Source organism: Macrobrachium nipponense, chromosome 28, assembly GCF_015104395.2.
Source record: "Macrobrachium nipponense isolate FS-2020 chromosome 28, ASM1510439v2, whole genome shotgun sequence".
Taxonomy (NCBI): domain Eukaryota; kingdom Metazoa; phylum Arthropoda; class Malacostraca; order Decapoda; family Palaemonidae; genus Macrobrachium; species Macrobrachium nipponense.
In genome coordinates this window covers 15,927,575-15,953,438 of record NC_087217.1, presented here as the reverse complement: position 1 = coordinate 15,953,438, position 25,864 = coordinate 15,927,575, and the positions used below count along the sequence as shown (strand labels likewise).

The following is a 25,864-nucleotide window of genomic DNA, read 5'->3' as shown; positions in this document are numbered from 1 at the left end:
CCCCTGTCTCTTACACAATAACCAACACCACCATCCCTTCCCTCTCCCCTCTATCGTCTCGCTCAGCGCACCGAACATTGGCTCAAAACAGACCATTTAAAAAAAAAAAATTTATTAATGTACTGCATTCGATTGTTTTATATATTCTATCATTGTTAGATTTAATGTGAAATTCCCTTTTATTTTTTTATGCGAACTGATACTGCTCTTCTCTTCTCAACAATATAAAAACTCCCAACTCTATCTCAATTCAGCTGGGCAACACTGCAGTGATTTATGATTTTATTAATCTTTTATGCTAAATTTTATTGTGAAATGCTTTATTCTTTTATTTATTTTGTTGAATATAGTCATTAAACTATACTGTCTCACTTAGCACACCAAACACTGGCTCAGAGGAACTGGTTTTTTTTTTCCTGTTATTTTTTTTTGTTAATGTAGTATTAAATTAGATTGTTTTTGTATTTTATCATTATGTTAATTCTTTTTTATTTTTAATGTGAATTGTTACTGCTTTTATGTACATACAGTAATGTTTTTACTGTCTCTTCTCCTTCTCTCCTCAAAAATGACAAATTTTCTAAGACAATTTGTATTTTTCATAGCTACAAACCTTCGGTCTTAACAATAGGATAATTTCTAGCGCCTAGCTGGATCCGGTTAAAAGCAGATGAAAGCAAGGAATCTTGTGATATCTGGCAACGCATGCGTAGATTGGGTGAAGAGTGGTCAAGGACTGCTCATCTATGCCAGTCTTTCCCAACTCAGGATGACTTAACAAATAGAGGGGCGGCTAAAGGTGGGCAGTATGACATTAAGACCTCGGTTTGTAGCTATGAAAAATACAAATTGTCTTAGAATATTTGTCATTTGTTCATACGCGAACAAACCTTCGGTCTTAACAATAGGATAGACTCATACTTGGAGGGAGGTATAAGACATCCTAGACTGGCTGGGGACCTACCCACCAGTCCAGCTCTCAAAAGAAATATTTCTTGGAGAGGGACTGAAGCCCATTGAGAAGCTGGATAAACTAATATCCAACCACTCAGAACCTGAGTGACGTACAATGATATATGGGATAACCATTGTATAGGGAACCAAAGAGAAACTTTGACTGTCCAATAACAAACCAAGACACTAGGGTTTGTATTACTCCCAACTCCTCCTTGCCAAGGAGTGCAGCCTATGCTACCAAATAGTGGGTAAGATATTGTAGTATAATGCACGACCATACTACCAGTATGACTACCTCACTCACCTATATCAGACCAGTCCAGCAAATGATGTGTCTATTCCTTAAACTGCCCGAAGGAAGAAGGAAAGATACAAGAGAAAGAAGGAGACCAAGCCACTCACTCATTCTCTCATCTACACAATCATCTTAGGTAAGATACAAAGGTGCCCATTAAGGGCAACTATGAGTTACACAACCTGTTGGGCAGCCACCACAGGGGGCGGGACCCAGGGAAAACGTGTCCATAGATCTGTGGGCAACATCCTTAAGATAGAAGGAGGTGAACGTGGACTGGCGTAACCAAGTACCAGCGCTCAGCACAATGTACAGCCAAGTTCTTTTTGAAAGCCAGAGAGGGACCAATACCTCTAACGTCATGTGCTCTAGCCTGCACAGACATGGTGGTAGAATCATCAAGTGTCAAGTATGCCTGTCTGATGGCTTCCCGTATCCAAAAAGAGATAGTATTCTTAGACACCTCTTTCTTCATACGGCCTGTGCTAACAAAAAGTCTGCGGCACCCTAGTCTAAGGTGCCGAGTCCTTTTAAGATAGCAACGCAGGGCCCGGACAGTGCAAAACAAAAGCTCTTGAGCATCACCACCCACAAAGTCAGTCAGTGATGGAATATAAAATGAAGTGAACCTGTCATCATGCACAGAGGGATTATGGGTCTTGGCCATGAATTCTGGGACAAATCCAAAGGACACTGACTTCCAACCCCTGGTGTGCTTCACCTCATAACTCAGGACCGTGGAGCTCTCCTACCCCTTCTTGGAAGATGCCAAAGCCAAAAGGAAAACAGTCTTGAGCGTCAGGTTCCTGTCAGATGAGCGAAGCAAGGGCTCATACGGACTTTTAGTTAAGCTCTTAAACACCAAGGAAACATCCCACGTTTGAGGCTTGAGCTCTCTAGGAGAACTCGACTGCTCAAATCCCTTAACTAGCAGGCAAAGTTCCCAGGAAGAGATGTCGATACCCTTAAGGCGTAACACAAAACTCAGTGCCGCCCTGTAGCCTTTAATAGCAGAAACAGACAAATGTTTCTAGTCTCTGAGTAAGGTTAAAAAGTCTGCTATTCGCTGAATAGAGGTCGTGAGTGGAGAAAAACCTTGTTTACGACACCAATCACATTTTTGTCTTGGTAAACTGCAGAGGTTGACTTCCTAAGACTGCTGGACATGTGCCCAGCTGATCTCTGAGAAAAGCCTCTAGCTCGGAGGAGATACTTGATAGCCTCCAATCGTGAAGAGACAGGGATTCTACTGACTGGTGGAACCTTTCTGCATGGGGCTGACACAGGAGATGCTGCCAAGGGGGAATCTCCCTCGGAATCTCTGACAACAACGACAGCATATCTGGAAACCATTCTGCCTGAGGCCACAGAGGGGCTACCAAAGTCATTCTGAGACCCTGTGAACTCATCAGCCTGTTGAGAACCTGATGGATCAGACAAAACGGAGGGAAGGCATACACCTCCTGGTTGTCCCAGGGATGTTGGAATGCGTCTTCTACCAATGATAAGGGATCTGAAACCATTGAACAGAACACCTCCAGCTTCCTGTTGTAGCGTGTTGCGAAAAGGTCCAGCATGGATCTCCCCCAAATCTGGAAAAGCTTGTCTGCCACCACTTGATGAAGGAACCCCTCTGTGCCTAGGATCTGATCCCGGCGACTGAGTTTGTCTGCAACCACGTTCCGTTTCCCTGGGATATACCTGGCTGAGAGCTCTATTTAATTGCTGATTGCCCACTGGTGAAGCTCAATGGTTAAGGCGTGAAGTTGCTGAAAAGCCAGGCCTCCCTGTTTGTTCACATAGGCTACCACCGTGGTGCTGTCCGACACGAGAATGACAGAGTGACCCTCTTCTTACCCCCGAAACTCCTTCAGACCCAGGAAAGCCGCCTTCAACTCCAAGACATTGATATGTTGCTGCTTGTCCTCCGAACCCCAAACGCCTGAAGTGATGAGGCCGCCTAAGTACCCGCCCCAACCTACGAGGGAGGCATCCGAGAATAGAAGGAAGTCCGGTGGGAGAGAACGCAGAGGGAAACCCTTCAACAGATTCTGGTTGTCCAACCACCAACGAAGGTCTTCTCTCACTTCCAAAGACAGAGGAACCATGAACGGAAGAGTCGCCCGCCAGAGACCAGAATTCTCCCAGTCTCCATTGCAGAGACCGAAGGTGAAGACGCCCATGTGGGACCAGCTTCTCTAGGGAAGATAACACTCCCAGAAGAACCTGCCACTGATGAGCTGACTGAGGTGACTTTGACAGGAAGTTGCGCGCTACAGCCCGCAACTTCTCCAATCTCTGATCCGACGGGAAAACTCTTGCCACTATCGTATCGATGACCATGCCCAGGTAGAGAATCCTTTGAGTGGGTACGATGTTCGACTTTTCCTGGTTAACTAATATGTCCAGGTCCAGACAGAACCAAAGTAGACGATCCCTGTCCTGCAGCAGCTTCTCCCTGGAAACTGCCAAGACTAACCAATCGTCGAGGTACCTCAGCAAACGGATCCTCTGAGCATGGGCCCAACTTGAAACGAGAGAGAAGACCCTTGTGAACACTTGAGGGGCTGTCGTCAGCCCGAAGCACAAGACTTTGAACTTAAAGATCTTGTCCGCAAGAGAGAAGCGAAGGAACTTCCTGAACGTGGGATGAACAGGGATTTGGAAGTATGCATCCCTTAAGTCTATTGACAGCATGAAGTCGCCTTCCCTCACGGCTGCCAACACCGAGCGCGGGGTCTCCATCTTGAACCGTGTCTTCCTGATGAAGCGATTCAAGGTGGATAAGTCGATCACAGGCCTCCATCCTCCCGACGCCTTGGACACCAAGAAGATGTGACTGTAAAACCCCGGAGACAGACGCACTACTTCCTCTATCGCATCCTTGTCCAGTATTTTCTGCACTTCCTCCCGAAGAGCCAAGAACTTCAGAGAATCTGGAGGAAACGTCTTCCTGAGCTGCGGCTTGTCCGACAGAGGAGGAGAGAAGTCGAATGGCAACAGGTATCCCACCCGAAGGACATCTACCACCTACTTCTCTGCCACTTGGCCCAATGGCCAGCTAGGCAACGCCCCCCACCTGTGGCACAGGAGAGGGAGAGGCGCCTAACCTACCGACGGCCCCCTTGACCTCTGCCCCTGGAGCCCCTTCTTGGTTTAAAGGAACGAGAGCGAAAGGGGCGTTTATCTTGAGACTTAGGCTGTGTCGAAAGGGAAGGCCCTGCCGAACTCGAGGTCCTCGATGGCCTACCAGGTGACGATCTCCTCGACTGCTGCTGGACCGGGGGAGGAGGAGGAGCCGGACGTCTCCGAGGGCGGGACTCTGACTTAGACACGGCCTGGTGCACCAGTCATTCCTTGGTGTCGGCCTGGTGCACCAGTCATTCCTTGGTGTCAGCCCGGCGCCAGTCAATCGCATCTTTGAGTTCTGTCCGTGGAAACAAAAATTGTGACTCCCAACAGATCACCGTTCCTCAATGCCAGCAAAGACTCTGTGTCGAGCGATCTCTCCATCCTAGACAAAGCCGCGTCCCTCCTAATCAGAAGATTAGTCCATAAATTGGCACTGAGGTGAGCCAAATATGAAAACGCCTTGCCCCCGGACTGCAATAGACTGGCAAGCAAGGCGGCACTCACCAACCCTTCAGGGGCCCTGTCAGAAGCTATCTTGGCAATCACCACAGACCATAAGTCCAGTTAAGAAACCATCTGCAACATGGAGGTCGCTGTAGATTCCAAAGCCAAGGCATCTTGCGGAGACAAGGACAGAGCCACTGACCTCACCTGTTCCAAAGTCAAACCTGGCTACAGGCGAATGACTTCTGGGGTAAGGTGGCGTGACAACAAAAATGCAGAGCTCGTAGAATAGTACTTCCTATGTCTCATGAGAGGTTGGGGTAGTAGTTTGGTAGAGCCCCAAGAGCGAAGTGAACTGTCCCGGTCAGAAATAGAGGCGCTAACCTTCTGCAAGACCAACTGAACGTGCCCCATAAGGCAGCTGAAGAGATGATTTGAGGTCCTGAGTAGCTCCCACCATGGCTTCCAAGCAAGAAGGAGTGTAAGACGACTGAGCCTAAGTCCTACTTTCCAAATTGTTGAACCCAAGAATGAGATCAACAACTTCCGAAAAGGAAGACAGAACCTCGTGCGTCTCCCTCCTCCTGCTCTGGCACCGGAGACTGATGACGAGAAGGGTGTGTAGGCTCTTCTAATAACAGAAGGGTTAGTAGCCAAACAGTCTGAAACCCCTACTAACCTGTCTGGGCTGGGTCCATGCGTCGGCCTCCGAGACAGACCCACTGTAGGTAGAACTAGGCACATCACTTACCTCAACAGATGACTCCAGATGTCCATGAATGGTCACGGGCGTGGTGGCCGCAGATACGTGAGATGGGGGGGAAACTCGAACACTCAAGATTGACGGAGAATCCCTTATAGTCGAACTCTTGGAGGCACCAGTGAGAGAGGTAGGCAAACACTCCAGCTGCACCAACTCCGTGCTCACTACCTTCAACCTCTTGACGGGCGCCTTCAGGTCTTTACGGCGACGAATAGGTCTTGAAGAAGAAGGAGCACTAACATCACGTGCACGGGCAGGGGAGGTTGCAACACGCTAGCGGTGTGCAAGGACGGAGGGGGGGGATGGTGTAGCACGTTTGAGATATGAGGCCGAGGGCGAAGCAACCCCTGCAGAACACACACCACTAACACTGCCCGAAACCACGGCAGTCTCGGGAACATGCCCGCGCTGTTCCTCCCTCGAAGGTGAAGGAAGGGGAAAGTCTTTAGCCTTCCAAAGCTTGATACACTAACGAGGCATAGAGGGGGAAGAGGGAGAGGAAGACAACACTAGTTTCTTATGCGCACTCTTCTCGGAAGGTGTTTCCTACCAGTCCTCCCAATCGATAAGGCAGCCAACTTCACATCTAACACAGAGTCCAGCCTCTGAAGCAGTGCCTGGCATATGACCTTGGACTGATGTGCCAGAGAAGGCTCCGAAGACAAGAAAGGGAGATGTTGCAAACTGGGCGGCAGTGATGGCGTTGCGGCTAAGCGAGGAGGATCAGAGGAGACGACTGGGATATACGTCATCGATGAGAGTGACGTCACAAGCGGCGGTGACGCCACTGGCGGAGGAGTACACAAAGATGGACCCCATGACGTCATCAACGGGGCTGACGCCGCAGCATCACTCCGACTCAAAGCGGCGGCAGACACTGGCGGAGTAATACAAGATGGCCGATTGCTGCCACCCGCGAAGATGGAGCCGGGGGGAGAGGGGATGGCCTGGCCAGACTGGGAAGGGGGGGGGTGCGAGCCTCCACAAAATGCACTAGCAACCCCTCCAAGGACAGGGTACCCCCTAGCCCAAGCGTCTTCCAAATCGCCCCCATTTTGGACACCTCCGACACTGGAAGAGAAGAGAATGATGAAAAAACCTCACCCTTCTCGGGAACCAAAAAAGCTCCCGAGGAAGAGGGGGCTATATTACAAATATTACCCTGGCGACCTCCCAATACTTCCATCGACAAATCAATAGAAGAAAAGGAAGGAGATGCAGTGATAACGCTACTATGGGGGTTGACTACTGCGGAAGACGAAACATCAGGAATAGGAGCAAAGCCCTCCCAAGTAGGAAGAGTGCTTAGGCCATGCCCAGCATTCCGTGCAAGTATTCGTAATACTAGTACAAAAATTCGAACGACACCTACTGCATGTGATGTGGGGGTTGGTCTCTGCCGAAGCCATAAAACGAGAACACGGAAAACCAGGAAATCCCGGGCACATACGCTGACGCCGAGGAGAAGCAGAAGCCATAATACCAGATAAAAACACACACACACACACACACACTAAAAGGAACAAAACGGGCAATGAACCGGAAAAAGGCCAAGAGAGGTAAACACAACTCTCGCCCAGGCGGTTAAAGAAAAGACTGGCGTAGATGAGCAGTCTTTGACCACTCTTCACCTGATCTACGCATGCATTGCCAGATATCACAAGATTCCTTGCTTTCATCTGCTTTTAACCGGATCCAGCTAGGCGCTAGAAATTATCCTATGTTAAGACCGAAGGTTTGTTCGCGTATGAACAAATATAAATTGCTCCCACCCTCTATCCAAAGTCAGCTGTTCGTCACTGCAGTGACATATTTTGTTCATCTTTTATGCCAAATTTTATCGTGAAATGGTTTATTCTTTTCTTTATATTGTTGAAAATGATTACCTTTGAACAATATATTGTAAAGGAAAAAACATGTTACTACAGTTTTTCTTTTAGGACAGACACGGTAGGCCACTGAATACAAGTATAAACATGACATTTGGTCAGGTTGAAGTAAGAGCATTTGTTCAGCAAACAATACAAAATTTCCTCAACATTTCAGTTGAAGAACGGAATGTTCAACATAAGAAACGTTTGACAAAAGAGGTACCACTGCACTTGATACATAAATATTTCTCTGTAATATTGACCTAGTTTTCTAGCTTGCTGTTTTTGACCACATGAACTTCCTAACCAATGTTCTTCCAGTTTCTATAGCAATGCTCCAGCAGGAGGATGGTTCCCCTTGAAAACAACTATCATTACTAATATAAAAGGAACACACAGGTTTACTTTTGAGACATAAAATTTCCAAGTAAATTCTATGATACGTCACACACTATCAAGTGTAAGCCACATTTCACATGATAAATATGCAAACTAATTTACCAAACATGACAAATGCTGTGTACACTACTAAATTGATGTGTACACTACTAAATTGAATGTATATGCTACCAAATACTAAAGTTTTCCATAAATCACTGTAAACAAGCTTCATCAAACCAAGATTTATAATCCAACCATTATAAACTTCATTTACTATGAGCATTCCACCATTTATAAGAAAAAGAACTCCAGAACCATAACTTTCATAAATCTAATGAAACAAAATGCTTGGAAAAGCTGCTTACTTTGAGATCCATCTTCTCCGGTAAGTATGATGGTCCCTTCGTGACTCAGGCTTCCTTCTGCTACTTGGTTGAGGTCTATATTCACAGAGCCATTCTCTCCATCCAACGATTCCCCATTCTGTGTTGTGATCTGGAAGGTCAATAACCTCATCCCTTTTAACATGTGTCAGGTTAGTCACTAGCACCCAGGAGGAGGAGCCATGCATTTCAAGCAAATAACATAAAATCTAAAAGCATCTTCAGAGAAATAATGAAGTCCCACAAACTAGGTTAGTAAGTTATTAAGCATGCATGGAAAAGTACAGAAATGCTATTAGGCATGATAACAATAATGTCTTTGGATCACACCAAAGTTGGTCATTTACAGTAAATGACAGAAGAAAACTGTAATTATATAACCCCACGAACTGCAGACACTGTGTTTTGCTGCCAAGTTGCTTGGAATGTAGGATATTAGCCATAAAAGCGTGCACTAAGATAGAAAACTAATTTCCTGCACCAATTTCCTAATGCAAAAGGAAGCTCATTATAGTTCTTGCATTTCTGTCCTACCTACACATAAAAGACCTGAGAAAACTGTTAAGAAGTCTACAAAGTGTTCGGAAATGAAACCCATTAAACCCAGGTCCACATGTAGTGCTTTTATCAATTTTACTCCTTTTTCCTGTCATATCACCTATTAAATATTTTTGGCCTAAATAGTTTATTATTCTTACTATTTTTTTATAAACTCATCTCCTACTTATACAGATTTATGTTTCTATTTATTTATGAAATTAACATACCTAAATTGTAAAAAAAATAAAATACAAAGCATACATTTACAGGAAGGCCTTTCAAAATGTTCCTCATTAAAAATTAAATTTATACATCATTTAAAATTACTATTATCACTGAAGAAAACCAAGTGACTCCTTCACCATATCATATTCAGATGTAATCTCTGCAGTAAAAAATAACACACATAAAAGTCAAATCCACTCACTCCAATTCCTGAAACTAACAGAATGGTAACCTAATTAGTACCTCCCAAATCTAAATGACTTCAATAAAATGGGAAATACCAATAACTGTTCTTCCTTCAGTTTCTCAATTTGACTGATATGGTGGTGATGAGCAAGCAGTTGGTGATATGAGATATATAAGCAAGTGGAGGAGCTCTAAGCCAAGAGGGGGATAACTAGAAGTAAAAATATAAATAATGGTGATTAGATTATACCTTTATATTCTCTTTTAAAAAGTCAGACTTTCATATAAACTTGTGAACATAAATTAGCCTTTCACTGATATTTCAGGGTACCAACCTCAAGCCTCTCACTATTATTAATGCAACATTCTATTCTATGGTATTTGCATCCATTAAAATACAAGTCCATTTTACTTTTCATTAGTTTTCCTTGACTTATGTGGAGACTTGTCCCTTTTGAAAGTATGACCTGTTACAGAGCCTTTCTCTTGTCTAAACCGAACCAAATACCTGTGCTGCTGCCTAAATTCAACTAATATTGCCTAGTAAAATGTGAATCACATAAGAGAGGACTTTAATCTTTTTCGCCATACATCACCACTTACGACAGACAGTTCATCAAACATCTTTGTTCTTTTCGAGGTAAGCTATGTATGACTTGTTTCTTGGGTTCTAAAACTATAAATACCATCTTTTCATCAGAGTAAAGCACCATCATAGTTTTGAATTTTTGATAAGGACTGGTCAAAAGCACTTATTCTAAAAGTAAATCATGATCCTAATACAATAACCATTATCAACATTTCCCTATTCCTTTGGTTTAATAAATGAGGACAGTGTGGCAGTTTCAAAGCATTTACATACAACCTAAAATCTGCATGAAACCTTTGTGGAAATATCAGCAGTAAGCTACAATGCTACATACACTACTAAAAGATACAAGATAACCTCAGAACTGACAAGTTCGATAACGGTGACTCAATTTAAGCAAGTTCATTCAAAATAATAGCCACCTACAGGATAGCACCAACTGTGTAATAATTCAAAAATTGATCAAATAACTACATTTAGTAAACTAATCTCCATCCCAGGTTAGAAGAAAAGCAAACTTACAAAACAATGCTTGTTAATTGGAATTCACATGCTTCACCAAACACAGATATATAGATGCATGCATACTGTTACATTATACTATATTGTTTGTGATTCATGATAATACAAGTAATCTTATCTTTACTTAAGTCTAATAGGAAATTTTGATCGTACAAGTAATCTCATCTTTACTTAAGTCTAACAAGAAATTTTGCAGTTTGTTTATCTATGCATGAAAGAAATTCATTAATCCTTCAAAACAAGGGCTTGGATAGTTACAAGGCACACGAGCAATGTATTATCCTGTAAATCACAACTAAATAATCCTTACATATTTCAATTCAAAATTGCTAAATTATCAGTTTCCATACATTCAAATCCTTTATTTTGCACAAGCTCAACACCCAGAAAAATAGTTTGGCCAATTCTTAATAAAAACAAAAGTTTCTCAGAAGCAAGTATTTCCCCATCGCTGAGAGGAGACCTTACCCACATTCCCACCATGCCATTCCATACAACTTTGAACTGAGGAAATATATGTAAAGCTAAACACCAATTAGGTTTGGAAGGTAACCCTCTAAATTAATCTTTAGTGAAAGCTAAAATTATGATTTTTCAGCCCTCTCTCTCATACTGGAGATCCATAGGGATGTAATGAGTCCTTGGGACTATTAAAAATATATTACCTACTCTTATTATTATTATTCTCAACTGATTACCACAATGTTGGTAATAAGGCCTTGTTACTATCATAAACATATTACCTCCTGAACTATCATTTTCATCTGTCTAAGTAATTACTGAGTCATTAACATACTATCAGAAGCCTGAACCAAAGGATTTTTTTTTAAACAAGAATGAAAAGTGGCAGCTGAAAGTAACATAGCCAGGGCCCAAAGGACACTAAAATTATTTTTGCTTTTGTTGTTGTTTTAGATTAAGCCAGTCTTATGGTGGCATTGGCTCTTGCTCCTTGAGCAGCTTGTAACTGAAACAATCTGTGGAATAAAACCATATCCAGGCAATAAACTTCTGCACTGCCTACAGCATGCAGTATCCCCCTTGGGGGTTCCCTCCTAGAGTTCTCCATGTCTCCTTAAATATAGTGCAATACTTGCTAATTCCATTATTACATAAGAGTTACGGAATAGTTCTGCAGATCATTTCTTAACAAAAATGGAAATCCATGAACTTGGCAATGTGCCGATGTAAAATATATCTGGGTTATCTCCTAGTCATTTCTATCTTTATGACACATTCATGTGACTCTGGTTGTAACATGTGTGTTGGACTTGAGAAATTTCTCTTCAGATTACTTAAAAATGATAACCAGCCCAAGAAGAGCCTTCAGAGGTATGGACAAAATACCGAATTTGTAACTAATTTGTATTTTTCATAACTAACAAACCTGAGGTCTTAACATTAGGATTTACTAGCGCCAAGCTGGAAACCGGTAGAATTAAAATTACACTTGTGAGATCCAGGGACTATTGGCATCTATACCAGGTCATGGGGCATGTATACCCAGAATAACTTCAATTAACTTCAATTAACAGCATTAGACACTTCACAGGCAGTTAAGTTCTCTGACCTTTAGTGAAAAGGCAAATATGACCACACTCACTTGAAAATGAGAAGTCCTAATTGCTCTTTGCACAGAGTAAAGATCTCTTACCTCACCCAAAAATGTCCAAAGAATGTAACTTGCAGACCATACTAAGGAGCATATAGACAAAAAAGGTGTTCACACAGTCCTACAAGTTCTATGATTAAAAATCTTTAATAAATTTCATATCACTTTCCTTGTTCATCCACTTTAGATTTATGAAAGCAAATACCAGAGACATGTCCCACTTTGCCTGGTACCTTCAAGTCTTGACCCCAAGTGAGCCATTTTTGAATAAACCCTTGCTAGTGCTCCTTCTACGAGTTGCTATAATGGTTAAGAGGGAGGATATCCAATGTAGCATAATACCAAGGACAATCTCATTAAATGGCCCATGCTATTCTTTCAGAATTTTTATTAATAGCTTAATCACACTTGGTTGACCTACACATAGTAAGGGGGTATTACCCTTGCAACTTTTGCAGCACATAGGAAATTCCTAAGGATTGGTTGACCAATACCTGCATTGCTTTCTCCCTTTTCCGTCCTGTTCCTTTCATCTTTCCCATATTCTTATTTCCAAACATTTAATTAAAAAAAAAAACATTCAGGACAGCCCTATCAGGCTGAACATATGATTCAGGGTCTGTTTAAAGTGTTCTATGATACAGAGGGTCGACAGCTACTCCTAAACACCACTCCATAGGGGCACTTCTAACAGTGATCCTTTTATGGACACCAGTTGTATTTTTGAGGTTCTTCTTAACATCATTTCAGCCCCATCTGCATTGTTTTTTGCATTTCACTTTTCATCTGTTCCCTTTCGTCTCATGCAGTTTGGTGTTAAGTTCAGCTCTACTTTCCTTCAATTTTTTCCATATTGTTTATGAACAAAGCTTTGATGTGAGCCCTACATCAAAATAGGACTGTTATCTTATGAAAGTAATTTTTAATCCTGATAACCTACAGCTACTAAGAAACTTATCCCTCATAAATATTCAAATCATACCCAAACTATATTATAGACTGCTTTTCTATGTAAATCAAGACAGCCATACATGAACTCTAACCAGCCCAAGAAGAGCCTTTATTAGACTTAGGCTCAGAGGTCTGGAGAAACTAATCCTTTATAATAATAATAATCCATGAACTCCTTCACTAACTATAGCTGAATAATCGTAGCCAGTCCATCAGTGCGAACCAGACCCTGAATCGACTGTACTACCTATTTATGCCGAGATATTTTATACACAAGCTGGCCTTCTAGTCTCCTGCGGAAATTACAAACCCATGGTCAACCATCGCGTCTTCGTGGCTTGGAGCCCCTACCAAAAAAGGGCCCAGTTTTTCAATCGCCATCGTTATCATCTTCCAGCTATAATACTGGAAGACTTACCTTCAGGCATAGAAACATCCATGACTTCACTGTCAGCATTCACTGATATTTCCTGATCACTGATATGGCATTTGATTGTGCATGGAGTATTAGTATCAACATGTATCTACACACATGATCAATCAGTCAATCTAGCTGAAGAATCCTTTAGGACTGAGCAGAATTCCTTTCCTTAGTAATAAGGAACTTGATCTTCATGCTGACACATTTATCTGACACATTTATGTGGAAATTTATTTGGATGCAAATTTAATTGGATCTGGAAACAATGGAATGGATTTGCAGCTTGTTATAAAGCTGGTTGCCTTTACATGAATAGTCTAATCATGCCCACCTATTTTTCCACTTACTCTTTATAACATTGTATATCACTTTGACAGAAGCTCCAAATTCAAAACTGAAATTTACTGCAGGACTTCCTGTAACCTTCTACTTGCTATTAAAACTGCAACAGGAATGGTATGATGGTGGAGTGGATAGGAGGATTATGCCTAATTGTATAATGATACAGTGCTGGCCTATGACGTAACCCCAGAATTCTTTTAGTCAAAAGGAAAAATTAGCTAAACTGCCTTTCCAGGAATTAAGCATTGAAAACTACAAACTGCCTAGTAAATTGATAGCATCAATACTTGAAGCAAAATTACCTGAACTTAAATAGACCAATGAAAGAATACATATTGCTGGTCAGTTATAACCTGTTCAGTTTTCAATACTTGAAAAGAAATAAATAAAAACCAAAGTAGCACTTACATGAGCAATTCCTTGGACATGTGCAGTTGTACCATCAGGTAATTGAATAACAGGGTTATTGGGATCGACTTGAACTATGGAGACCGTACCATCAGGGGGGTTACTAATAGTTTGGACCACTGGACCTGAATATGTAGCATTACCCTGTGCTCCAACCTTCAAGGACAAAAAATCAAATACCTACTGAGTTAAGATGGACTTTGGTATTAAGACTTTCAGTTGTTGTTTAGTATCAAACTTATTTATATCATCTAAACATATTCAACAGGACGTTATATGATATTATGGTATCTTCAGCAAAACTTCAAAACAAAAAAATTAAACCAATGCATAGTCACCCCGTGTAAGCATATCCTGTCCAGCCTCTAGAAATTGAGAATAATTTTCCTACAAGTTTGTTTCTTCTAAACATATAATTTTTGTATAAAGAAATTTCAAAAAATGACAGATTTACTTTTGCAAAAATCAAAATCAAGGTCATTAGTACATAGTTGCAAGACACTATACATACTTGACTTTTTTCATCTTCTTCATTAAACGCAGGTAACAAGTCATCACGCCCATGTATTTATAACAATTTACAACAATCTGACGGAGTGCAGTTGTCCATGAGACCTGCAAGAAACAAAGGTACCTTAAAGAATGCAGAGAAACTAAATTTACTTCATCTCTATCACAACCTTTATATCAACAAAACCTAAATAATTTTATACACACAAAAAAAGATAATAAACAGCAAACATTAAAACAATATCAAGAACAATCATCCTTAGGTTTTTAATATTTCTTTAACAAAATTCCCATATAGCAAATATTCTTCTTCAAACCTTTTTTTATTTCGATCAATTATAAATAACACTGCATAAACAAAATTAGCTATAATTGGAAAAGGTGGAAAGATTTTCATTAAAAAGCTAACTCATGCTTGTACCAACAACTTAGTTCCTTGTTGGACGAGTGGATTTTGCGCTCGGCTACCAATCTGGTGGTCCGAAGTTAGATTCTCAGCTCGGCCAACGTGGAACCAGAGAAATTTATTTCTGGTGATAGAAATTAATTTCTCGATATAATGTGGTTCTGATCCCACAATAAGCTGTACGTCCCGTTACTCAGGTAACCAATTGGTTCCTAGCCACATAAAATATCTAATCCTTCAGGCCAGCCCTAGGAGAGCTGTTAATCAGCTCAGTGGTCTGGTAAAACTAAGATATACTTAACTTAATTTGTACCAACAATTACTATACTGACAAATAATGCTTCCGACAACAAATGATCTAGTCTTCAGTCACATTATTCTAATCTCTCTGATATTAAAAGGGAATTCTCTTATACAATAAAATTTGGAAAATAAACATTCCTAAGCACAATAAAACTCCAGCTTTGGTGAGTAGTAAACATTATGGTTAGAAAACAATGGTGCCATTATCCTCTTAAAAGGCAACCCTAGTAGATCAGTCACAAACTTAAAAAGTTACAGGCAAGTAATGGCATTCCCAAAACATCGCCATGACAGAAGAACAGACTGCATCACTGAAGACTAAATGCACAATTATATTCGCATTTAACCCTTAAGAGCCAGGATAAAAAAATATATGCAGCACCCCAGGCCGGGGAAAATTTGAGGTCGACCAATTTAAGAAAAAACACATCAACGGAAAGAGGAAGATATGCAAATGCACAAGGTTTAAGAATAAAAATTCTAAAAAATTCTCCCTAACTTCCACAAGTTGAAAAAGACTATTTACAACCCCTTGTGATGCCTCTTTTACAAGACCATTGTACATTTTGCCAAGTTATACATGTTTTTCCTAATAAATAATTTTACTTTATTTTGTAAAATTATAATTACAGCTCACACAATATCAAAACAGATAAGAACTAAAATCAGTAACAAATTCTGAGTATGCTTGTTGTAAAATACTTGTAAATTTACTGAGATCAAAGATGCAGTAACTTTTTTTGATTATGCATGTTTCTTTTTCACTTTTCTTTACAAAATAACAATGATAACCAACATACTATCATAGGAGATAAGAACTCAAACCAACAGCAACCCATAAGTATATTTATGAGAAAATATATAGAAAGACGTCATGTGAGAGAGAGGGGAAGAACATGATCCCTTGAAGTCATGATCACAACTAACTCCTGAGCCACCTGCTTCGTTGATCTTAGCCAGTCTAAAAGTTGCCATTAGTGAATTTATGGGCTATAGAAGCAATGGAACCTCTTTCCTGCCCGATTCTTCCAAATTGATGGGCCATATTATTGATGCTCAACCATGAGTGAATCTGTCCACCACCCAAAACCTGTTATTGCTACTCATATGAAGGTATCTGTCCATTAAAGGTTAAAAGGCAAATCTCCTATACAATAAAATTAGGAAAATAAACAATCCTAAGCACAATGAAACTCCCTCTTTGGAGAGTAGTAAGCATTGTGGTTTGAGCACAATGGTGTCATTATCCTCTTAAATGGCAACCATAGCAGTCACAAACCTTAAAAGTAATAGTATTTCCAAAAAATCATCAAGACAGAACACTGCCTTATTGAAGACTGCATGCACAATTATATTCACATTTAATATATCTTTTTTTCCCAATGAAAGCTATTACGCAATTTTCATTCCATGATAAAATAACTTATAATTATGAGGAAAAATTGAGTGCACTTTCTTTCTTTGTACAGACCCTTTAGTGACACAACGGGTCTATTGGAAATTCAAAGAACAAAATAAAAAAATATAATTTTCAGGATTCTTACAAAGGTTATCTTTCTGCTGATAAAAGGCACAGTTATAAGGACTGTAACAGGTAACTACACTGTACAGTGGTCCCCCCCTTCCCGTATTAGCAAGGGATGGGTACCAGACATCCCCCGCCCTATAAAAATGCTTAAAACAGCCTATTTTGTTTGTTGAAATAAAGAAAAACTAACTATAAATTTTGATACCTGGTTTTTTAAGTTTTATCACAAAAAAAGTGCATTTTATGATGAAATTGATAAAAGAAAACAGGAATTTGTGGATATTTCCCACAGAAAAATACTGTAAGTAGGCGAATTCCCCGATAACAATTGGTAGATATGGTCCAGAGAGAAATTCGCGGATGCAGTAGTCCGTGAATTCGGAGAACGTGAATACGGGGGCCCCACTGTATACAATGAACATGTGATATTAGTTGCACAGAGAATTCAAGTACAAAAGAAACTTCCTGGAATAACATAAATTATTAAAAAATCACAAGAGATAACACAAAACTTCTTGGAATTACATAACAAATGATTACAACAATCCCAAGAGATAACTTAGCACTCGTGGCAACTATCTAATATCATGTTTACTTTCCATTCATTATCTTTGTTACCTTCCCATCTAGCTTTTCGAAATTCTTTAATCTGTGTTGCCCTAATTTTTACAATGCCATTTATTTAGTACCACATCTGTTAGTCTAAAAATATCAATACATGGTCAGGTTAAATTATAAGAATACTTAAAATTGTCATCCAGTCAAGACAGAACTTTCTTCAATGTGAACTGTGTGGCATTGTGTAGGCAGCAATACTATAGGTTTCTTGCACCATTTTTTCCTTAATTAATTTCAAAGCATTACAAGTTTAAATTTATAGCTGCTTCCTTGTTCTTTTCATACGTTTTCCTTACATTTTTCCTTGTACATTTTAGTTTTCTTTGATTTCACTTACTTAGCTGTCTTCTTGACCCTGTTCTAATCCCAATTCTCATTTGCAAGTCTGATTAAATTACTTTACCTAAATAACAATCCTCCATTTTTAATACTCATTTCAGAACAGATCCTTTGGTCAGGCCTAGTCTACAAATATGTTTATCATCAAAAAATACCAATATGAAATAAGAACTTCAACATCTCATGATTCTAATTAGTTAAGTCAATCAATATAACAATATAAACCATACCTTTTGTTTTTGGTCCTCAGATCTTGCATCCATTCTTACATTTGCCCAAGGTACATCTTCGGCCACCAAGGCGGTCTCGTTGATTCTTTACCCCACCCTGGTTTCCCTCTCCCTAAAAAAAGAAATTATAAATTTTTGTTAAAAAATGTACACAAGCCATCAAAGCAACCACTATATTAAAATTTCAAAGAATCACATATGAAATCTATTAATTCAGCCTTCACAGAGTGATCTAAAGTAACTGTCACTCAGATGCTGGCTCCCACTAACTCCTGTGTCTCCTTGGTCTAGCATTCTACTCATAGGTTTGTATTTCTAAAAATGGAAAAAAAAATAACAATAGAATAAAAAACCAGAACACAGAAGTGCAAACTGGGCAGGAAGAGCTAAAACAACCAGCCTCTTGGTGAGAAAGGCAGCGCCGACGTGCTAGGAAGGTGGTTAAGACCAGAGGTTTGTTCTGTATATGGACAATTAAACCTCATATCCCTCTGAGATTTTGAGGCCTACTATAGTCATCATTGAAAGACTTAATAAAAATAAATTCACTGTGAATTATAAAAAAGCAATTATAACAAAATTTGAACATGTTATTGTTATAATACAATTAAGTTTGTTCATACTTACCTGGCAGATATATATATATAGCTGTATTTCTGACGTCCGACAGAATTTCAAAATTCGCGGCACACGTAGTGGGGCGGTCAGGTGGTAGTACCCATTCCCGCCGCTGGGAGGCGGATATCAGGAACCATTCCCATTTTCTATTCATATTTATTCATGGCCCTTGTCTCCTGAGGGGAGGAGGGTGGGCACTCTAATTATATATATCTGCCAGGTAAGTATGAACAAACTTAATTGTATTATAACAATAACATTTTGTTCATGAAACTTACCTGTCAGATATATATATAGCTGAATCACACCTTCGGATGGTGGGTAGAGACAGACTAGGATTTTTTAGGAAATTTAAATTAAAATAAAAGATTAACTTATTGGTTCCTTACCTGATAGCAAAGTAGACTATGTGATTACTGTCACCTAAAGCCTGCTTATGCTTTATCAGAGTTGCCAGCCAGGTTTTGACCTGTAGTGCTGGTGCTCTCTGGATGCTCTGTCAACGGGGACGTGACCACAATGCGACAAGACCATCTAGGCAAACATATGGCAGTAACACAGCAACCGACCACCACCTGACCAACTAACCAAAAAACCCCTGATATTACACTATGGAATGGGAGATTTTCACAGAAGATCTCACCATCAACCAAAAACACAATAAACTAACCTAACTAAGCTAAGGGATAGGGAGAGAGCTACCTTCAGCCCCCAAAACTGTGTCTGCCGAAATGTAAGGTCCCAAAGAACTACAGTTCTCGTAAATCGTTCTCACATCCCGGAGGTAATGTGAGGCGAATACGGAATTGCTCCTCCAGAATATCTCTGATAGACATGTTCCTTTGGAAGGCAAGAGAAGTAGCTACGGCTCTGACCTCGTGAGCTTTCACTTTAAAGAGGCTCATATCAGTCTTCTGGCAAGATGAATGAGCCTCTTTAATGACGTCCCTCAAGAAGAAAGCAACAGCATTCTTCGACAACGGCAAATCTGGTCTCTTCACCGAGCACCAGAGATTACCTGAGGGACCTCTTATCTCTCTAGTCCTATTCACATAGAACTTGAGAGCCCTGACAGGGCACAGGGCTCTCTCTGGTTCTTGACCCACGAGACTCGATATTCCTTTGATTTCAAAGCTCTTTGGCCAAGGATTAGACGGGTTCTCGTTCTTAGCCAAGAAAGAAGGGTTCAACGAGCAGACAGCGCTGTCTCCCTTGAAACCCACTAGGCTACTGAACGCTTGGATTTCACTAACTCTCTTCGCCGTCGCCAGAGAAGCTAGGAAAAGCGTTTTTCTCGTTAAGTCCCTTAGAGAAGCTTCATGAGAGGCTCAAAGGGACTTAGCATCAGATGTTTCAACACCACATCTAAATTCCATGAGGGCGGTCTTGCTTGTGGAATTTTGGTGGTTTCGAACGACCTTAAGAGATCGTGCAGATCCTTATTGTCGGAGAGGTCCATTCCTCTGTGGCGAAAAACGGCAGACAACATACTCCTATAACCCTTGATTGTAGGAACTGCCAATTTTTGCACATTTCTTAGATAGAGTAAGAAATCTGCTATCTGATTCACAGAGGTCGTGGAAGAGGAAATTCCTTCCTTCTTGCACCATGCCCTGAAGGAGGACCACTTAGACTGGTAGACAGCTCTTGAAGAGGCGCTTCGAGCATTAGCGATTGCTCTCGCAGCTGCCTTTGAAAAGCCTCTCGCTCTGGCCAACTTTTCGATAGTCTGAACGCAGTCAGGGCCAGAGCGGAGAGGTTTTGGTGAAACCTTTTGAAGTGAGGCTGTCTGAGTAGATCTCTCCTCCAGGGCAACGTTCTTGGGAAGTCCACAAGGAACGTCATGACCTCTGTGAACCACTCTCTTGCTGGCCACATTGGGGCAATCAGAGTCAACCTTGTCCCTTCTGACGCTGCGAACTTCCTCATTACGTCCCCCATGATCTTGAATGGGGGAAAGGCGTAAAGATCCAGGTCTGTCCAGTTCCAGAGCAACGCGTCCACTGCAATTGCCCCTGGGTCCAGAACCGGGGAGCAATACAGAGGAAGCCTCTTCGTCCTTGATGTAGCGAACAGGTCTACTAGAGGCGTCCCCACAATCTCCATAACTGTTGACAGACTTCCTGGTGCAAGGTCCATTCTGTTGGTAGAATCTGATTTCGGCGGCTGAGAAGGTCCGCCCTGACATTCTGAACCCCTGCCACGAATCTTGTCAGGATCTTGATGCGCCTTGCGTCTGCCCATAGCAGAACTTCCTTCGCCAGGAGAAAAAGGGATCTGGAGCGAGTCCCTCCCTGATTCTTTAGATACGCAAGGGCTGTGGTACTGTCCGAGTTGACTTGAACAACCTTGCTTGACAGTCTTTCTTCGAAGAACTGCAGCGACAGGAATATCGCTGCCAGTTCCTTTACATTGATGTGCCAGGCTACCTGTTGCCCCTCTCCCAGGAGCCTGACACTTCTTCCCCCCCTAGTGTTTTGCTCCCCAACCGGAAATGGAAGCGTCTGAGAACAACACTAGGTCGGGGCTCAGAAGATTTAATGGAGAGGCCCTCTCGTAACTTCTGAGGGTCGAGCCACCATCTTAAGTGTACTTTTACTTCGTTGGAGGATCCTTAGGATCGCATTCAGGTCCTCTTTCGACGTCCATTCTTCCGCAAGGAAAAATTGAAGAGGCCTGAGGTGCAGTCTTCCCAGCGAGACAAACTTTTCTAGCGAGGAAATGGTGCCCAGCAGACTCATCCACTCCCTCACCGAACAAGCTTCTCTCTCTAGGAAGGCTGCGACTTTCTCTAACCCCAGTCGCTGACGTTCCTGGGATGGGAAACGCCCGAAAAGCCACTGAATCCATCTGAATCCCCAGATACACGATGGACTGTGTCGGGGTCAGATGCGACTTTTCGGTGTTGACCAAAAGACCCAGAGACTTTGCTAGGGCTAGCGTAAACTGAAGGTCCTTCAGACACTTCTGCCTCGACGACGCTCTGATCAGCCAATCGTCGAGGTAGAGGGATATCCTGATTCCTGACGAATGGAGCCACTTCGCTACATTCCTCATAATCATTGTGAAAACCATCGGGGCCGTGCTGAGACCGAAACAAAGGGCTCTGAACTGCCAAACCCTGTTGTCCAAGACGAATCTCAGGTACTTCCTTGAAAGAGGGTGGACTGGGACGTGGAAGTACGCGTCCTGCAGGTCTAGAGACACCATCCAGTCGCCAGGTCTCAATGCTCCCAGCACCCGCTGAGGCGTCTCCATTCTGAACTTTATCTTTTCTACAAAAGATTGAGCCTGCTCACATCCAGGACCGGGCGCCAACCTGAACGACTGCTTCGTCACTAGGAAAATCCTGTTGTAGAAGCCCGGTGACTCTAGGTCCAAGACTTGTTCCACCGCTCTTTTTTCGACCATCTGGTCTAATAGATCGAAAAGAACACTTTTCTTCTCTCCCTGATAGGATGGAGAGAGGTCTCTGGGAGTTGATGTCAAAGGAGGAGGATGTAGAAAGGGTGATCTTGTACCCCCGCTCTACTATCTTGAGGGTCCAAGGATCCGCCCCTCTCTGCCTCCAAGCCTCCGCAAAGAATTTCCGTCCAGGCCCCGATGTGTCTGAAGGACGAGATCTTCATTTGCTGTTTTTGGGTTTGAATGAAGCTCTTCCTCTCGAAAACCCTCTCCTCAAGAGCTGCTCTCGAGGGGGGTGCCCCGCGAAGGTTTGACTTTCTTCGGGGTTTGCTGAATGTCGAAGTGGAAGGAACCGCTGGACGTCTTGAAGACTGAACCAAGAGGTCCTGGGTCGCCTTTTCTTGCAAACTCTGTGCAAGATCCTTTACCATAGCCTGGGGGAAGAGATGGTCCGAAAGAGGCGCAAAGAGCAATTCCGCTTTCTGAGCGGGAGATACCGACTTAGCAGTAAAATTGCACAGCAGTGCTCTTTTCTTCAGGAAGGCAGTTCCAAAATTCGAAACTAGCTCCTCCGAACCATCCCTGACGGCCTTGTCCATACATGACAACACGCTGGACAGCTCCCCCAGACTGAGAGAATCAGGACTCCTAGACTGAAGGTCCAAAACTCCCAGACACCAATCTAGGAAATTAAACACATTAAGGGTACGAAGCAGTCCCTTCAAGTGGTGGTCAGTCTCCACCGGAGTCTAGGACACCTTAGCAGACGCTAAGAGAGACCTCCTCTGGGCGTCCACTAAACTGCGAGTCTAGAGGGTGGATGGACGAAAGTGGTCTTGCCCTGATCCTTCCTCCTGGACATAAAGTCTTGAAGTTTCTTAAACGCCCTCTTGGTCAACAGCGATGTCTTCATTTGGACGAATTCAGGGTCTTTACGGTCTTGGAAGACGAAAGTTGAGAGGAGGAGACCTAGGGGCTGTCGCTGTGGAACTTCTCCCGAAGGCTGAACGTAACAGCCTAACAAGAACCTTGTAGTCCGAGACAGCTGAAGCTACCGGCTGTTCTTCTTCGACGGAACTCCCTGGGCTACTAAGTTCCCCTTCCTCCCTAAGAGGAACTGGAGAACGCCCATCAGGAGAGGGAGTACGTCCCGCAGTCTCAATCCTGAACAAAGACTTCCGTTGGTTGGAAGTATCCGCTACAGGTACGGAAGCGGCCTTACGTTGATCTTTAGAGGTACGGACATCTTGCGAAAGAGGAGCGTCCTTAGAAGCCACGTGAACTGTCTTAACAGAAACGTCTCTACGAAAGGAAGCGCGAGCTTCCTGACGAGCGGCGCCAAAAGCGTCCTGCTTAGCCAAGCGAGCGTCCTGCTTTGCATTCTCAAAAGCGTCCTGCTTCGCTCGAAAAGCGTCCTGCTTCACACGGCGAGCGTCCTGCGGAGCGTCCTCAAAGGCGTCCTGTCTATAACTAGAAGCGTCCTGCTTCGCGCGCCGAGCGTCCTGCCGAGCGTCCTTAAAAGTGTCTTGAAGAGAGCTCAAAGCGTCCTGTCTAGAACGCCGAGCGTCCTGCCGAGCGTCCTCAACCGCTACTTGCCGAGAGCGCAAAGCGTCCTGCTTCGAACGCCGAGCGTCTTGACGAGCGTCCTCTCCTGAGAGAGTAAAAGATCTGCTAGGAGAACGAGAACGTTGACGATCCGGAGGCGGAGAGAGAGACGAGCGAGCCGAGAGAGAATGAGGCCGCTTCGTCCTCTTGACGGGCAGCCGAACGTCCTTCCTACGCTTAGGCTCGACTGCTGCTGGGCAAGTCCTCTGAGCCATCAGCGACGTAATCTGGTCCTGAAGGGACACAAGGATATCCTTCGTAGGTGACGAAGGAGCAAAAGAAGGGGCAGGACTGAGACTGCGAGAAGGCGAGGGGCGAGGGGACGCCTCCTTCCTTCTAGCAGGTACAGCTATCTGCCTCTCAGGTGAACACGCCTGTGCGTGGAAACGAACGTCCTCATCGGAAGAAAGCCTTCCTCTCTTCTGAGGAGGAAAGGCGTCATAAGCGTCCTCTGACGAAAGAGGAGACATAGGACGTGAAGCGTCCTCAAAGCGAAAGGTCCTTTTCAACGGACGCGAGTCTCTCCGAGCGCTCCACCCCTTGCGCGGGGAGGACGCTTCGGAGGACGAAAAGCAATCTTTCAGGACACGCGCTCGTGCGCGCTCCTTGGCAGCCTGGGATTTAGCAACAAGGCCTGACGAAAGGACGCCAGATCGGTGGGGAGCCCCCGTAACCCCTCTTGCGGCTTTCGACATACCCACTCCCTGAGTCCTGGGAGTCCGATAGAGGTCTAGGCCTAGAGGCATTATGGGGCCGATCTGACGCCCCCTCCACAACACTAGGGGGCACTAACACAAACTTTCACAGGGCCGGTTTCTAGGGCCAATACTTTAGATTCGAGAGCACGAATAGACTCTAGAATCAGAGAAAGGGTGTTACCTTCTCCAGACACAGCACTGGGGCCCGAAGGCAACAAAACAGGATTAGGTTGGGCAAAATCTACTGGTGTTAGAGGAGGAGAAATGTTACTATCCTTACCTTTAGTAGAGCTGCCCTTGGAGGAAGACCTCCTGACTCTATCGCGCTCCAATTTGCGTCGATAGGTCTCATACATCCTCCATTTATCATCATCCAAATCCTTACATTCATTGCACCGATCATCAACCACGCAAACATGCCCCCTGCAATCCATACAAACTGTGTGAGGATCAACTGAAGGTTTAAGAAGCCTCACCTTACATTCACTCCTCACACACACTCTGAAACTTCCCGAACTTGATCCAGACATCATGTATCCAGAAAAGCCAATCCAAAATCAAAAACCAATCCACTATTACGCGTGCCAATCCAACAATCCAGAAGTCGATACCAAAAGTCAATCCAGATAATATTAAGCGAGATAATGAAAAAATCCTAGACGGAGGTACTGTAAACAGATGTTTGCAGCACCGGCGACAGAAAAATATGAATAGAAAATGGGAATGGTTCCTGATATCCGCCTCCCAGCGGCGGGAATGGGTACTACCACCTGACCGCCCCACTACGTGTGCCGCGAATTTTGAAATTCTGTCGGACGTCAGAAATACAGCTATATATATATATATCTGACAGGTAAGTTTCATGAACAAAAAGGCATATATGGACATTTGCTATTGTCATAGAGACTAATATATATTCTGATTTATAGCAAATTCTTTTTTAAAGTTACATAATCCTTTACTCAGCTTGGAGAACTTACACCACTCAAGTATATTCAACTATTTTTTAATGTGCTGTGGTATCATTCGTAGCCCAAATAGCAATGAATTTCATATAACTGGAAAGGCAATTATCTTACTTTCACACTGTCAACAGAAATTGGATACATCTTTTCCCTAATTTATTGTGAATCTTTTTCTTAAAGTGCTACAGATTTTTTTGTCACATGGTAACAATTTACTCAAGATATCGATGATTTTTAATATTTTTGCATTTTAAAATATATCATGATAAAGTTCAAATCTTTAGCTTTAAAATTACATCAATGTCACTAACATAGTATGAAATATAATGTTTATGCAATGGTCAGAGAACATCACTGCTAACCATTTTTGCTCAGTCATTGTAGGGTGAGTTCTGGCATAGACAGATTTTGAACACAATCTCCCCTTTCCAAATCCTCAAGGGTTGATTTTCTTACAAAGATACTAAATTTAGTGTTTTGATGATGGACAGTTGTACTTCATCATATGTTTGAAAAGGCAAAGCAGCAAATATAATCAAACTGCTGAATTAAAGCAAGTCCAAACAGAAATTAATTATGTTATCATATTCATAAAAAAAAATCTTAGGATGACGTAA

The 25,864-nt window shown here is 42.5% G+C and overlaps 2 protein-coding genes across 2 annotated transcripts in view; one reads left to right on the top strand and one right to left on the bottom strand.

The window, feature by feature from the left end:
- LOC135201456 (DNA-binding protein Ewg-like) overlaps positions 1–25,864 on the top strand; it is a 112,996-nt gene that overhangs the window by 56,199 nt on the left and 30,933 nt on the right.
- LOC135201876 (DNA-binding protein P3A2-like) overlaps positions 1–25,864 on the bottom strand; it is a 42,181-nt gene that overhangs the window by 3,007 nt on the left and 13,310 nt on the right. The window contains 6 exon segments of the mRNA XM_064231176.1: positions 8,209–8,338; positions 14,023–14,178; positions 14,534–14,589; positions 14,592–14,637; positions 17,957–18,015; positions 18,018–18,068. Coding sequence (XP_064087246.1) covers positions 8,209–8,338; positions 14,023–14,178; positions 14,534–14,589; positions 14,592–14,637; positions 17,957–18,015; positions 18,018–18,068 — 498 coding nt within the window.